Source organism: Physeter macrocephalus, chromosome 20, assembly GCF_002837175.3.
Source record: "Physeter macrocephalus isolate SW-GA chromosome 20, ASM283717v5, whole genome shotgun sequence".
Taxonomy (NCBI): domain Eukaryota; kingdom Metazoa; phylum Chordata; class Mammalia; order Artiodactyla; family Physeteridae; genus Physeter; species Physeter macrocephalus.
Window position 1 is genome coordinate 60,520,616 of NC_041233.1, and position 15,381 is coordinate 60,535,996.

Below are 15,381 nucleotides of genomic sequence, written 5' to 3' on the forward strand. Positions count from 1 at the left end.
TTTACATTTGGTAGTGTATATATGTCCATGCCACTCTCTCACTTCGTCACAGCTTACCCTTCCCACTCCCCATATCCTCAAGTCCATGCTTTAGTAGGTCTGTGTTTTATTCCCGTCCTACCCCTAGTCTCTTCATGACATTTTTTTTCTTAGATTCCATATATATGTGTTAGCATACGCAAAGGCTTTTAAGAGACTACTATGAATGGTTATAAGACAACATATTGCACAACACAGAAAAAATGGATAAATTCCTAGAAACATACAATCTACCAAGACTGAATCATGAAGAAACAGAAAATCTGAACAGACCAGTTACTAGTAAGGAGATTGAATCAAAAGAGGTTTTTGATTATTGAATCAATCTCCTTACTAGTAACTGGTCTGTTCAGATTTTCTGTTTCTTCATGATTCAGTCTTGGTAGATTGTATGTTTCTAGGAATTTATCCATTTTTTCTGTGTTGTCCAATATGTTGTCTTATAACCATTCATAGTAGTCTCTTATAAGCCTTTGAATTTTTGTGGTGTCAGTTATAATGTCTCTTCTTTTATTTATAATTTTATTTATTTGAGTCTTTTTTTTTCCTTGGTAAATCTAGCTAAAGATTAGTCTATTTTGGTTAACTTAAAAACAGCTCTTAGTTTCACTGTTCTTTTCTATTGTCTTTTAGCCTCAGTTTCTTTCATTTCTGCTCTGATCTTTGTTATTAACTTCCTTCTAATAATTTTAGGGTTAGTTTAGTCTTTTTTTGTTAGTTTCTCTAGGTGTAAAGTTAGATTGTTTATTTTTTATTTTTATTTATTTTTATTTTTTTCGGTACACGGGCCTCTCACTGTTGTGGCCTCTCCCGTTGCGGAGCACAGGCTCCGGACGCGCAGGCTCAGCGGCCATGGCTCACGGGCCCAGCCGCTCCGCGGCACTGTTTTGATGCATCCTGTAAGATTTGCTGTGTTGTGTTTCCATTTTCTTTTGTCTCAAGATTTTTTTTAATTTCTTTTTTGATTTCTTCCTTGATTTATTGGCCGTTTAGGAGCATGTTGTTTCATCTCCATATATTCATGAATTTCCTCTTTTCTTCTTGTAATTGCTTTCTAGTTTCATACCATTGTGGTTGGAAAAAGATGCTTGATATGATTTCATCATTTTACATTTATTCAGACTCTTTTGAGTCCTAACATATGATCTATCCTGTGGAGTGTTCCATGTGCACTTGAGAAGAATGTGATTTTGCTGCTGTTGGATACAATGTTCTATATACAGTAGTTCCCTCTTTTCCATGGGGGATGCATTTTAAGACTCCTGGTAGATGCCTGAAACCATGGATAGTACCGAACCCCCTCTATAATATGTTTTGCTCCTATGCATACATACCTATGATAAAGTTTAATTTATAAATTATACACAGTAAGAGATTAACAACAATAACTGATAATAAAATAGAACAATTGTAACAAATACTGTAATAAAAGTTGTGTGAATATGGTTTCTTTCTCTCAAAAGATCTTATTGTACAAATTTAATGCCTTTCCCATCTTAACTAAACATTTACCATGCACTGTAGCCATTACTTTTGCAGTTTGAAGTGCAACAGCAAAACCAGCATGAATTTCTTTTTTCCTTCCTCAAAGTTTCATAAATAGAAGGTTCATTCTTCCTGTAGATCTTAGCAACCTCAGCATATCATTTTTTTTTCTTTCCTTATTAAATTGAAACCTTTCACCTTTTCACTTAAAGGAAGAATTTTATGGCTTTTCTTTGGCATATTTGAATTGCCAACATCACTACTCTTGCACTTTAGGGCCATTATTAACTAAAAAAAGGGTTATTTGAACACAAGTACTGTGATACCTTGACAATCACTTTGGTAACCAAGACAGCTCTTAAATGAGTAATGGGCGAGATGTGCTGGACAAAGGGATGATTCACTTCCAAGGTGGGATGGAGCGAGTGCAATGTTTCATCATGCTATTCATACAGCATGCAATTTAAAACTTACGAATTGTTTATTTCTGGAATTTTTCATTTAATATTTTTGGACCACATTGACCTCCAGTAACTCAAATCACAGAAAGTGAAACCTAGGATAAGAGGGGGGACTACCGTATGTCTGTTAGGTCCGTATGGTCTAAAGTGTAGCTTAAATCCAATGTTTCCTTCTTGACTTTCTGTCTGAACAATCCATCCACTGATAAAAATGGGGTATTGAAGTCCCCTGACATTATTGTATTGCTATTTCTTCCTTCAGATCTTTTAGTACTTGCTTTATATATTTAGGTTCTCCTGTATTGGCATAAATATTTCAAATAATATATCCTCTTGATGAATTGCCCCCTTTCTTATTAAATAATGACCTTCTTTGTCTCTTACAGTTTTTGGCCTAAAGTCTATTTCATCTGATATAAGAATAGCTTCTTCTGCTTTTCTTTCCATGTGCATGCAATATATTTTTCAATTTCTTCACTTTTAATCTATGTGTTTTTTTTAACGCTGAAGTGAGTCTTTTGGAGGCACATATAGTTAGGTCTTGTTTTCTTTATTCATTCAGCTATCCTTTGTCTTTTGTTTGGGGAATTTAGTCTTTAGACATTTGAAGTAATTATTGATAGTCAGACTTAACATTACCATTTTGTTAAATGTTTTCTTGTTCTGTAATTCCGTTTTTCCTTGCTTCATCTCTTGCTCTTTTCCTCTGTGATTTGACGATTTTCTGTAGTGGAAAGTTTGGATTCCTTTTTCTTTTTCTTTTGCGTACCTACTATATGCTTTTGGTTGGTGGTTAAGGTGAGGCTTAGATAAAACATCTTCTATTTATAACAGTCTGTGATAATAGCTTCAAACACATACAAAAGCACCCCCCCTTTCACATTTTATGTTTTGATGTCACAATTTGCATCATTTACATTGTGTATTCATTAACAAATTAATGTTGTTATAACTTTAATATTTTTGTCTTTTAACCTTCGTAGTAGACTTATCAATGATTTACCCACTACCATTAAAATAATAGCATATTCTGAAAGTAACTATTTTTCCCTTTACCAGTGAATTTCACGCTTTTGTATATCTTTCTATTATTAATTAGTGTTATTTAATTTCAGCTGGAAAAAGTCCATTTAACATTTCTTGTAAAGCTGATCTAGTGGTGATGACCTCCTAGAGTGTTTGTTTGTCTAGAAAACTCTTTATCTTTCTATCAATTCTGAAAGACAACTTTGCTGGGTAGAATGTTCTTGGTTGGCAGGTTTTTTTCTTTTTGTTTTTTTCCTTCAGTACTTTTAATATATCATCCCACTCCCCTCTGGCCTGCTAAGTTCTTGCTGAAGAATATGCTGATAGTCTTATGGGAGTTCCCTTGTATGTAACAAATTGTTTTTCTCTTTCTGTGCTTGTGATTCTCTCTTCATATTTAGCTTTTGGTCATATACATTAATTATAGTGTATCTGTGTAGTCCTCTTCAGATTCATCGTATTTGGAACTTTCTGTGTTTCCTGATTCTGGCTGTCTGTTACCTTCCCCCAATTAGGGAAGTTTTCAGCCATTATTTCCTCAAATAAGTTTTCTATCCCTTTCTCTTTTCTCCTTCTTGGGCCCCTATAATGAGAACATTAGTCTACTTGATGTTGTCCCGTAAGTCCCTTAAGCTATCTTCACTCTTTTTTTTCTTTTTTCTTTTTTGCACCTCTAGTTGTATGACTTCCACTTCCCTGTCTTAGACTTCACTGATTCTTTCTTTCACTTCATCTAGTCTTTTGTTGACCCCTGTATTGAATTTTCAGTTCAATTATTTTCTTCTTCAGTTCTATGATTTCTGTTTGGTACTTTTTAATAGTCCTGTCTCTTTGTTGAAATTCTCACTGTCTTCGTGCATTGCTCTCCTGACCTTGGTAAGCATCTTTGTGACAGTTGCTTTGAACTCCCTACCAGATAAATAACTTACCTCCATTTTATTAAGATATGTTTCTAGACATTTATCTTGTTCTTTTGTTTGTAACATATTTGTCTGTTCCTTCATTTTTCTTGACTCTGTGTTGGTCTCTGAGCATTAGATAGATCAGCACAAGATGTGTCTCCCAGTCTTGACAGAGTGATCTCCTGTAGGAGATGAACCTCATTGATCAGCTTGACTGAGCTCATAGTTGTCTCTCAAACTTTCGTGATTGTCCAAGCCTCCTTCTTTGTCCTTAGTGGTTCCCGGTAGTTAAGGGTGTGCCAAGACCTATCAGTGATCCAAGGGGAGGAGTGCAGTCAGCAGCTAGATGCAGGCTGATGAGAAGCTGGACCCTCAGGCAGCAGCTAAGAAAGTATGTAATTAAGCCCCTTCCAGGGAGAAACAAGGCAATGGCATTTTTGCCTACTCCCTCTGTGCTTCGTGTTGGTATATAGCTGCAGGGGTGGGTGTGCTCCTGTGCCCATTAATAACTGTTTGTTTGTTGCAGTCCTTGTGCCTCATGAATGTAAGGCCCACTGGTTATTAGAGCCAGGTGTTTCAGGGGCTCATCCTTCATGAAATTGTCACAAGAGCTGGGGTGCCAGATATGTATACAACCTCCTTTCAGGGAGACACTGGTGACTTGGTTTTATTATTGGAGTAGCCTGGAAGGAGAAGATGGGAGGAGTGTCTGCAACCTTCCTCAGTCTTTGAGGAGGATCACAGCCCCGAGGTGCCTGCTAAATTAGAAGCCTCAGGCGGCAGCTTTTAAAGTATCCACATAAAAACCTTTATCAGGGAAAGACTGGGAGCTGGGCATTTTTTTATCTGCTCCTGTGCTGAACCTCAGGGAGATGGATTGTCAAGAACTGCTTCTTTCTTTGTTACAGTTCCATGGGACTCATGAATGGCAGCTCCACTGGCTGTCAAAGCCAAGAAATCTGGGGACCCATCTCATAGGTGGCGGCCCTAAAAGCTGGGGTGCAGTCATGTATGAGCTCCTTCCAGGGAGATACTGGCAACTTGGGGGAGGACCGGAGGCAGAAGGTGGGAGGGATATTTGTTCGCTTTCTCTGTCTCTGGGGAGATTCACATGCAGTCCCTAGAAGCCTGCTAAATTAGAAGACGACCCCTCAGGCAGCAGCTGTCATAGTATTCAGATAACACTTTCAGGGAAAGACGGGGAGATGGTTGATTTTGCCTGCTCCCTCTGCACTGAGCCCTGGAGCAACAGCTGCATCAGTGCTCCTGCACCCATTAAGAATTGCTTCTTTGTTTGCTATTGTCTTGGGGACACAAGCCCCACTGGCTTTTAGAGTCAGGTGTTTTGGGGGCCGTCCCTCTTTTGCAAGTCTTAAAATTTGGGGTGCTAGATGTGGGCTCTAAACCCTTTGCTCCTCAGGGAGAATATGAGAGTTGATGGTTCACTTCCAATTGTGTGGTCGTGTGCCAGGGGTGGGGTTTATGGTGAGAGTGTGTCTTAGCCTTTTCTACCCTTAGCCTTTTCGGTGTGGGTATTTTCTCATTCATCTGATGTGTAGAAGTTATTCAACTAGTTTCTGGATCTCTTTCAGAGGGAATTTACATCCATGTGTACATTTGGTGTATCCATGGGAGGAAGGGAGCTCAGGAGTCTCCTATGTTGCCATTTTGGTCTACCCTCTCCGTTTCTTTCTGAATCTCTGTCTGTCTGTCTCTCTCTTTCCTGTGTGTCTTTCTCATCTCTGTCTTGCCCACTATCTTCCTATCACCCTTTGTAGCCCTGTCTCTCTGTTAAACTACCTGTCCCAATGTCAACTCTCTTTTCTTTTTCTATGTATATCTACATTGCTCCTTTAGACCTATTCTTCCTATCAGGCTGGGAACATTTCTCCCAAGAGTTCTGACTTGATGATCAGAGAGGAAAGGCAGTTTTTTTCCTGCCAGCTCAGTTAGAGAAATCGTGAGGAAGTCCTCTAAACTGTCCTGGCATGTTCTGACCACCACAGCCAAGCTGTCTCATGATCACGCTGTATCATGCACCATCCTGGGGGGTCAGAGGGATGGGCTCCTGTGATTGACCACCCTGGACAAACCACATGGCGTGAGTTGGGTAGAACAGTTCTGCCAAGGATGGAAGGGTTGTAGGGGTACTAAGCCAACCATGACCACAGGTGTCCACTCTCGGGCGCCAGGACCAACTCCAGAGAAACAAACACACAGCTTAATAACAAGACAAGTGCTGGAGGATGTTTAATCTTGATTCTGAATTCTCTAGCAGTTCAAAGGTGGGAGAGCTAGAGTAATCAAGGAAGACTTCCAGGAGGACTTGATTCTTGGTTTTAACCTTAAAAGGTGTATAAGATTTAGATAGGTGGAAAGGAGTGAGCAATCCTGGATGAAGGAGCAGTTTCTGTGCTTGTTTTATTGGTGTTGTTTGCCTTGTTTCAAGCTCCTAAGAGGCAAGGACTTTTCTTTTGTTAAAGAACATAGTGCTTGATGCCCGTAGTTAGACTGTCATTATGGTTCCAATTCTGACCATCCTACCCTGCCATTGACCTTGGGGGAGGATAGAAGAATAATACCTGAGAGGCCTCTAGTTCTAAGAATACCAACTTGCTTATAAAGAAACAGGGAGGCTGTGAACAGAGGTGTCCATATATTCCCTTCTGTGTGTCTGACCTCAAGTGAGTTTCACATTGGAATTTTGTCATTGTCATGGGCAGATTGGATTGTTCATTAATTCAGTAAATACATCAGTAGCACCTAATATATACTAGGCACTTAGGTGCCAAGGATTCAAAGATAAATAGACAGAATCCTACTTCTTTAAAGTTTATATCCAAGTACAGAATTCACAGAAGTGCAATTACATGCGACGTGATTGAGTCATGCAAAGCAGTGGTTCTAAGACTTGGCTGTGCATGGAAATAACCTGGGAGCTTTCAAAAATACGGATGCCAGGGCTTCCCTGGTGGCGCAGTGGTTAAGAATCCGCCTGCCAATGTAGGGGACACGGGTTCGAGCCCTGGTCCGGAAAAATCCCACATGCCGCGGAGCAACTAAGCCCGTGCGCCACAACTACTGAGCCTGCACTCCACAGCCCACGAGCCACAACTCCTGAAGCCTGCGTGCCTAGAGCCCATGCTCCGCAACAAGAGAAGCCGCCGCAGTGAGAAGCCCATGCACCGCAATGAAGGGTAGCTCCGTGCGCCACAACTACTGAGCCTGCACTCCACAGCCCACGAGCCACAACTCCCGAAGCCTGCGCGCCTAGAGCCCATGCTCCACAACAAGAGAAGCCGCCGCAGTGAGAAGCCCATGCACCGCAATGAAGGGTAGCTCCCGCTCACCGCAACTAGAGAAAGCCCGTGCACAGCAACAAAGACCCAATGCAGCCAAAATAATAAATAAATAAAATAAATTTAAATGAAAAAAAAATACGGATGCCTTGAGCTTATCCCAAAGGTTTTGATTTCATTGGTTTGGGGAGGGACCCAGGCATCTGGATGTTTCACAGCTCACCCAGTGGCTCTCGTGAGCAGCCAAGTTTGAGAACCTCCAAGGTTAGGATGCTATGGAAGCAGATAAAGGTTCTTCAGTGAGATGAGGGATGGATGGGCTGCTGGAGGGATGAGACCAACTGAGCACTGAAGGAAAGGGGAGAGGCAGCTGGAGAAGGAAAGGGGCAGGGAGAGAGTTGCATCTAAAGGACATTGCAAGCAGAAGGGAGAAGAGCCAAGAAGGCTGGCAGCTTCTCTCGATGGAGAAGTCTCAGTCAGTCAGTCAGTCTCTCTAGTTCTGGCCTAGTCCCCGTGTCATCTTAGATACATATCCATTTCTCTGTGCCACAGTTTCCCATTCAGTCAAATATAACTCATGATACCTGTTCTCCTTACCTTTGGCGTCAAATGAGGTGAGGAAAAATTAAAAGATAGTGTATCAGTGATCACTGGGAAAAAATACAGCATTAGAGTAAAACTTCTTTTATTCAGTATTTTTGGGGAAAGAAGTATTTTACATAAATGAACTTTTAAAGTAACTGAAATTTAGCCCTTCAAGACAATAATCATTAACAAAAATCATTTCATTTTTCCTAACATAGGTCATTTGCAACGCTATTTTCTTAGAGTAAACTGACATCATTGGCCTCCTGCTTCCCATTCTGTGCCTTCAGCCCCTCAGCAGAGATGTCAGATACTGAACCGTGCTATAATACAGCTATGGCCTCAGGATCAGAAGAAGTGTAGTAGATTTATGATGTAGAAGATTGGATTTTGAGTTCTTCGGTCTGTTTTTCATAAGTTTTCAATTTGTCTTGCTATCTGGGTACCTTGATTCTCATTGTTTTAAATTCTCCTTTTCCTTTCTAACTTGCTGCCTCTTCCCTATTGAGGACTGTAAAACCAGAAAACCAATCTTAGAATGAAATTTAAAAGTAAAAAGACTGTGAGTCCAAGCTTGCTGGAGAGGGTGGATTATGTGATGTCTTTAGTGCATGAATGTTTTCATGTCTGTGTTGCCATTTTTAGCTGACTTTCTGGGTCTTACTCTGGCCTGGATAGCTCATGCAGGAGGTAGCTGACTGGACTCTATGTGTGGGAGGTTGGAGGCCCACAGGAATTAGTTTGTCAGGATTCTCAGCCTTCCTTTTTCTGACTATTGGCCATCAACCTTTAAGGTTTCCCACTCCTATCACCAGAATTGTGTCCCTGTTAGTCCAGATTTTGAATGTTTGTCACCAAATATTTATTGTTCACAAGGCAGAGGTAAGGAAGGGCAGATAGGTCCAAACTCAGGAGGGTAGGAGTGTCTGGAAGCAGATAGAACGGAGGCTAAACCACCTTCCCCAGGGGCAGAACATGGTAGGGAGTAGCACACCTCAAGTGGGAGGGCAGAGGGGAAGGAAGTGGTGGAAATAACCAGGTGTGACAAGACTGAGGAGGTGGAAGGTATGAGGTGGGGAAGGGTTGAGGACAGAGGTTTAGACCAGCTTTACTATGGAGTACATTACCCTGTGCTCTATTATGTTTTTTTGAGAGTTATTGACTCCCTGACACTGCTCCAAGACACATGAGTTGTGACCATTATAGGTGACAGCTGCTAGAGAGAGCCACCCTGCAGGGGCTGCAAGTCGCCATATTCTGTGGGTCCCCACAGTGCAAGACAGGCCATCTTGAGAAAGCGGCTTTCTGAGTAATAACCCTGAATGGTTCCCCACTTTGTTGTCTGCCATCCTCATGGTCACTGAGCTTCTGACTCTCCTTTCCTTCCCCAGGTCGGTGGCCGGATTGGATAAGGAGGCGGACTTGGTGCACATGGAAGTGCGGACAGCTGATGGATGTGAGTGCTGAGGCCACCAGGCTGGGCCCCCGGGAGATCTGCCTGCAGGTCTCCCTCCTCCCCCAATTTGCATTTTAATGGCTTGGGAAGTTGAAAAGCCCTGAGCTCCCTTACTGCCATACGCATCTTATTTCCTAGGGTGGGGGAGAGGCCTCCAGTCCCAAGGGAGACGTTTCATTGAAATAAACCCTCAGGAATGAATTTTCTGGGGATGGAAGTGAATGTGACCAATTTTGAGGCTCCTGTTAGTAATTTCCTGGCATCTTCAGTGTAATTCAAATAGGGATGGCCATAGCTCATCATGGTATTTTGCATTCACATGGTGAATAAGATGATGCCAGCTTTAAAAAAATAAACTTTATATAGTCAAGATTACCAAAAAAAAAAGTAACTGGACAAACTATTTCCAGAATTGTTTGTTCATTCATTCAGCAAATATTTAGGGATGGCCTACTGTGTGCCAGGCAAGATTCTTAGCCCTGGAGATACAGTGGTGAGCAAGACCTCTATTGTCCCTGCAAATCAGCCATGGAATCCAGGATTTCAAACATGTGACCCCTTTGTACATCGTACACCTGTCTACATCTTGAACAGAATTTGACTGATAAAGTATCATTTCGCACCAACTTAAGTATCTATAGGGCTTTTCCCTGTCCAAGAAAGATAAAATCAACTTAAATATGTGAAAATATACGATATATATGACATCTGAAAAATATATGAAAATATAATTAGCATATTCTAGATCACAAATAGAGCCAAATAATCCATGGAAATAATAGTGACCTAGGGGTGCAGCAGATCAAAGCACCAGACTGTGAGTTGAGGTCCTGGGTCCTGCCACCCACTAGCCATGAGACCATGAGACCCCCTAACCTCTCTGTGCTCTGGCTTCCTCCTATCTGAGGATACTCATCCTTGCCCTGCCCACCTCATAGGGTTATGGGCTGAATGTACAAACATAAGGCGATTCTTTTTGACCTGGATGCAGGTATTGGATGTGCTTGTGCTTTGTCCATGGGAAATCTACTGCTTTTGAGGCCAAACTCAGATGTATGCTAGAAACATGCACTTTGGGGAATATATTTTATTTGCTTTATTTTTATTTTTAAAAGAGTTAGAAGGCAAATGACACTTGTTACTATATGCCTGGCACTCTGCTGAGTTCCTTCCTTCCTCCTTCCTTCCTTCCTTCCTTCCTTCCTTCCTTCCTTCCTTCCTCCCTTTCTCCTTTCTCTCTTTCTCTCTTTCTCTCTTTCTTTATTTCTCTGATGCAGCCAGGGATGAGGGATGACCCACACTATTTTTACATTTTTTTTTAACAGAAGAGTTATATAACATTTAGGGAGGTAATGCCACATATTCAAATTCACTGATCGTAAGCATGGTGAAGCCTAAATTCGAAATTACTCTTAGTGCTGAGAAAAAAAAACATGGAAAATTGAAGGACTAGTGGGATGGAGGGGTTTGAAGGAGCACAGCAGAAAAGCAGGAGGGGAGCAGACAGCCACTCTCAGAAGATGACCCACAGACAAGTTTTCAGGACAACCCCTGCCTTGGCTTTGCTTGTCATGTCAACATTTTTAAGCTGTATATGTGATCTGTGGTGGTTGTAATACTTTATAGTTGGAGGAAACTTTATATGCCTGTCTGACCTCCTGCCTAGTGTAGGAATCCCTTCCCCCAGAATCTCTTATAGTGTGTCCTCAGGTTTCATGAGCTCAGGCTTAAGATATATCCTTTTCTACCGCTGGACAGCTCCTTTTTTTTTTAAGGTAATTTCTTACATAAAGCTCAAACTTACTTTCTGAAAGTTCAAGAATTCTGGTCCACATTGGGATAAGGCCTGTGGTACAGAACTGCTGTGAAATTTTATGAGATTAAAAATGCAAAAGACATAGAAAACTTCTTGTCCTATTGTCAAAGATTGAAAAAAGCAGACAGAAATATAACAGGGATAAATGTCATATGCCACACTTAGGTTAAAGTATAGTATATATTAATTCTTTGTCTTTTTTTTTTTTTTTTTTTTTTTTTGCGGTCCGCGGGCCTCTCTCTGTTGTGGCCTCTCCTGTTGCGGAGCACAGGCTCCGGACGCGCAGGCTCAGCGGCCATGGCTCACAGGCCCAGCCGCTCCGCGGCATGTGGGATCCTCCCGGACCAGGGCACGAACCCATGTCCCCTGCATCGGCAGGCAGACTCTCAACCACTGCGCCACCAGGGAAGCCCTCTGTGTCATTTTTTAGGTTTTTTAAAATGAGTTTTTCAATACTTCAAAGTATCTTCTTTCAACCTAGTGAATTGGCTCTAACCCCCCTTTATTTAGAAAGCGCACGTAACAAGACTGAATTAACCGGGGATGTTTTATTTTACAGACCCTAATGAAATGTATGACTCCTTTCTTCTTTGGTATGTAGTGAATGCTTTCTTACACTCACACACTCACACATACACATACATCTCTATCTTTTTGATCATCACAAAAAGGCACAACATATATTTTATTTCCTTTTTTTTCCCCTGATGTGGTAGCTTGGACTTGAATTTGCCCAAATTCACACAGATAGCCTAGTGATAGAATAAAAGCTAGAACACAAAACTCTCAACACACTACAAATAGAGGAGAACTTCTGATAAAAAACAAGTATAAAAGACCCACAGCTAACATCATATTTAATGATGAGATACTGAACGCTTTCCCCCTAAAGGCAGGAAAAAGGCAGGGATGTTTACTCTTTCTTTTTTTTTTTTTTGAATTTTTCAATTTTATTTAATATATTTTTTTATACAGCAGGTTCTTATTAGTTATCCATTTTATACATATTAGTGTATATATGGGATGTTTACTCTTAACACACCTTTTCAACATGATGCTGAAAGTCCTAGTCAGTGCAATAAAGGAAGAAAAATGAAATGCAATTCATATAGATTACAAAGGAAAAAAATAAAACTGTCATTATTCTTGTTGACGTAATTCTCTATGTAGAATATCACAAGGAATCTACAAAAAAAGCTGCTAGAACAAATATGTAAGTAGAGCAGGGTTGTTGGATACAAAACATTCAGTGGAGAGAGGATGATTATTTTTAATGAACGGCATTAGAAAAAATTGGGCAGGCATATGGGGAAAACGAACTTCAACCTATGATTTACAACTTATACAAAATCTAACTGAAAATGGATCACATTTCTAAATGTAAAATATAAAATTGTAAAACTTTTGGAAGAAACTATAGGAGAAAATCTTTATGACCTTAAAATTGACACCAAGAGCAAAATTGATAAAATAAAGAATCCATAATTTGGACTTCATCAAAATTTAAAAATTTTGTTCTTCAGAAGACACAGTAAAGACAGTGGGAAAAACTATTTGCAAATCATATAACTAACAGAGGTCTTATAGCCAGAACACATAAAGAACCTTTAAAGCATAGGAATAAGAAACAACCCCATTAAAAAAAATAATAGGAAAAGTTTGAACAGAACATTTACCAAGGAAAATATAAAGATGACAAGTAAACACAAGTATTTGCCATATTTGGAGTAAGTAATACCTAGATCCTTTGAGTCCTTTTGTTTTGTGACTCATATGTTTAAAAGAACAATAACAAAATTCTCTAAGAATCTTAAATCAGGAGAAATAATGTATCTTAGATAATTATTTTTCCTTCCTCAGACTTTTCTTCATTATTCCACTTTTTCTGTCATGTTCAAGAGTCTATTCCTTAATCAGCCCATTTCAGACCCTTTACCCTGTGTTATAGATTTGCTAATTGCTTTTTTTTTTTTTTTTTTTTGGGCGGTACGCGGCCCTCTCACTGTTGTGTCCTCTCCTGTTGCGGAGCAGCTCAGCGGCCACGGCTCACAGGCCCAGCCGCTCCGCGGCATGTGAGATCTTCCTGGACTGGGGCACGAACCCGTGTCCCCTGCATCAGCAGGCAGACTCTCAACCACTGTGCCACCAGGGAAGCCCGCTAATTGCTATTTTGAAAATTATCATCAAAGGGGTCTTGAGCAGTAAAATTCCATTTCTCTGCATCTTCCTGCATCACAGTTCTCATGGCCATTTTGCTCAACCAGTAGCATTCATGATCATCCTCTGGTGAGTTGATTCCACTACAGATTCCTGGGCTCCATCTCAGAGGTTGAGGTTTAGGTGGTCTGGTACAGGACCTGGGAGTCTCCATGTTGTTAAGCACACTCCCAGGTGTGATTTTGATCCAGGTGCTATTCAGGAGCACTGCTGTGTGGATCCCTTACCTCATGTGGTGCTGGAGTCACAGCTCAGGGACAGTTATACCCTCAGTAAGCATGAGCAAGGAGCCTTGGTATTGGAGTCGGGAACTACTCTGTTCCGTAGCACCTGGGCTGTCACAGGAATGCAAGTGAGAAGAACGTATAAAGAGAGCAAATGGGTCTTTCTTTCCCTTCTAAAAAACAAATATCAACAAGCCATAATTCATTATAAAGTGCTCTCCACATCAAGATAACTTTCAAATGTCTAAAATCATGGATGAGAGAACTTCATAAATATTGGCAGGAATAGTATGAGCTTTGTAAAGATCTTCAGGGGATGGAAACAGGATATGCCTTTGAAAAAACAATTAAATGTTGCTCTATGTACTTCCCAGAGTATGGCAGAAATATAGAAATTTGTGTTACCTTTATTTATTAACCCACTCATAATTCAGTCCACTGTGATAGAGCCCTTTCCATGTGTAGAAGACAGGAGGTTCTCAAAACCTAGCATTAAAATCGCCACACACACACACACACACACACACACACACACACACACACACACACACGCTCACCTGGTCCCACCACAGATCAATGAAAGAAGATTCTCCAGGGGAAGGTCATGGGCATTGCCGTGTATAAAATTGTCCTAATGATTTTGAAGTACATGTGGGGTTGAGAACCATTGCACGAGATCTGACCTTCTCCAACATTAACATACAAACGAACCATCTGGAGAGCTTTTTAAAACACACCTTCCATATTTCTGACAAGCTCCCAGCTGATGCTGCTGGCCAGTAGATGCCGCTTTGATCAGCACTGCACTGCACGAAGCTGTGGAGGGTGTGTGGGTAAATAGGACACAATCAGCATTGAGTAGCAGAGGCAGATAAGTACACAGATTATTACTGCAATATAATGTGCTAAAGGCCATGGGGACTCTGTTTTGTCTCATGAAGAAAGTGCTATCTGTGCGAACCAAAAGGCAGGGTAGCCCAATCGCTGAGGCGTGACTGAAGGCTGCACTGAAGAGCCCATGGTTAAGTTTCATCTTGGGAGATGAGTTGGATTTTCCCAAGGGGATGGTAGAAAAGGAGAGGGAGAAAGTTATGCTAGACTTGTACTGTCCAATATGGTAGCCATTCAGTTACACGTGGTTATTGAGCACTTGAAATGTGATGTCCAAATCGATGTGTGCCGTATGTGTGGAATACACACCAGATTTCAAAGACTTACTATGAATAAAATGATGGAAAATAGCCCATTAGTAATTTTTATATTAGTTACATGATGAAATCATAATATTTGGGGTTAAATCAAATATGTTAAATGTACGCTTTTCTGTTTACCTTTTAAGTATGGCTACTGGGAAATTTAAAAGGTCATTAGCAGCTCCCATTGTGTATCCATTGCACAGGACTGCCCTAGACTGAGGGGCTGCAGGTGCAGCAGCATGGCGTGTGGCTCTGCAGTGCGTGGTGTGGCATTGACAGTCCTGTCTCTAAACCTGGCTCCCACACTCTGGAGCAAACCCAACATAAACAGGTCCCTTTTCTTGTTTTGATGTAAGAATCTCCACTCTTCCCCAGTCCTGGTCCTCCTCTTTGGGAGTCAGACTTCCAGATTAAACTGAAGCCATTGAATTATCTCTTGTCTTGGCATGGTTTAAACAGGGCAAAGCCAACCAATTTGGTTAATAACAGTGTGAAACCTGTTTCTGCCATGAGATTCAGGATTCAGATGACTTTCTCTCCCATTCTCTTCTGGAAGTCATCTCTCTCTGAATGTCTCAATGTCCCCTGTGAATATTCATATTTATATTCATATTCATGTTCTCTCTCCCTCCCTCTCTCTCTCTCTCTCTCTCTCTCTCTCTCTCTCTCTCTCTT

General features: G+C 40.9%; 1 protein-coding gene across 1 annotated transcript in view; it reads left to right on the plus strand.

Annotated features, from left to right (window-relative positions):
- The window catches only part of SORCS3 (sortilin related VPS10 domain containing receptor 3), a 620,228-nt gene that overhangs the window by 453,048 nt on the left and 151,799 nt on the right, over positions 1-15,381 (plus strand). The window contains exon 6 of the mRNA XM_024121368.1: positions 9,189-9,253. Within this exon, the coding sequence (XP_023977136.1) occupies positions 9,189-9,253 (65 nt within the window). The remainder of the gene's footprint in view (positions 1-9,188; positions 9,254-15,381) is intronic.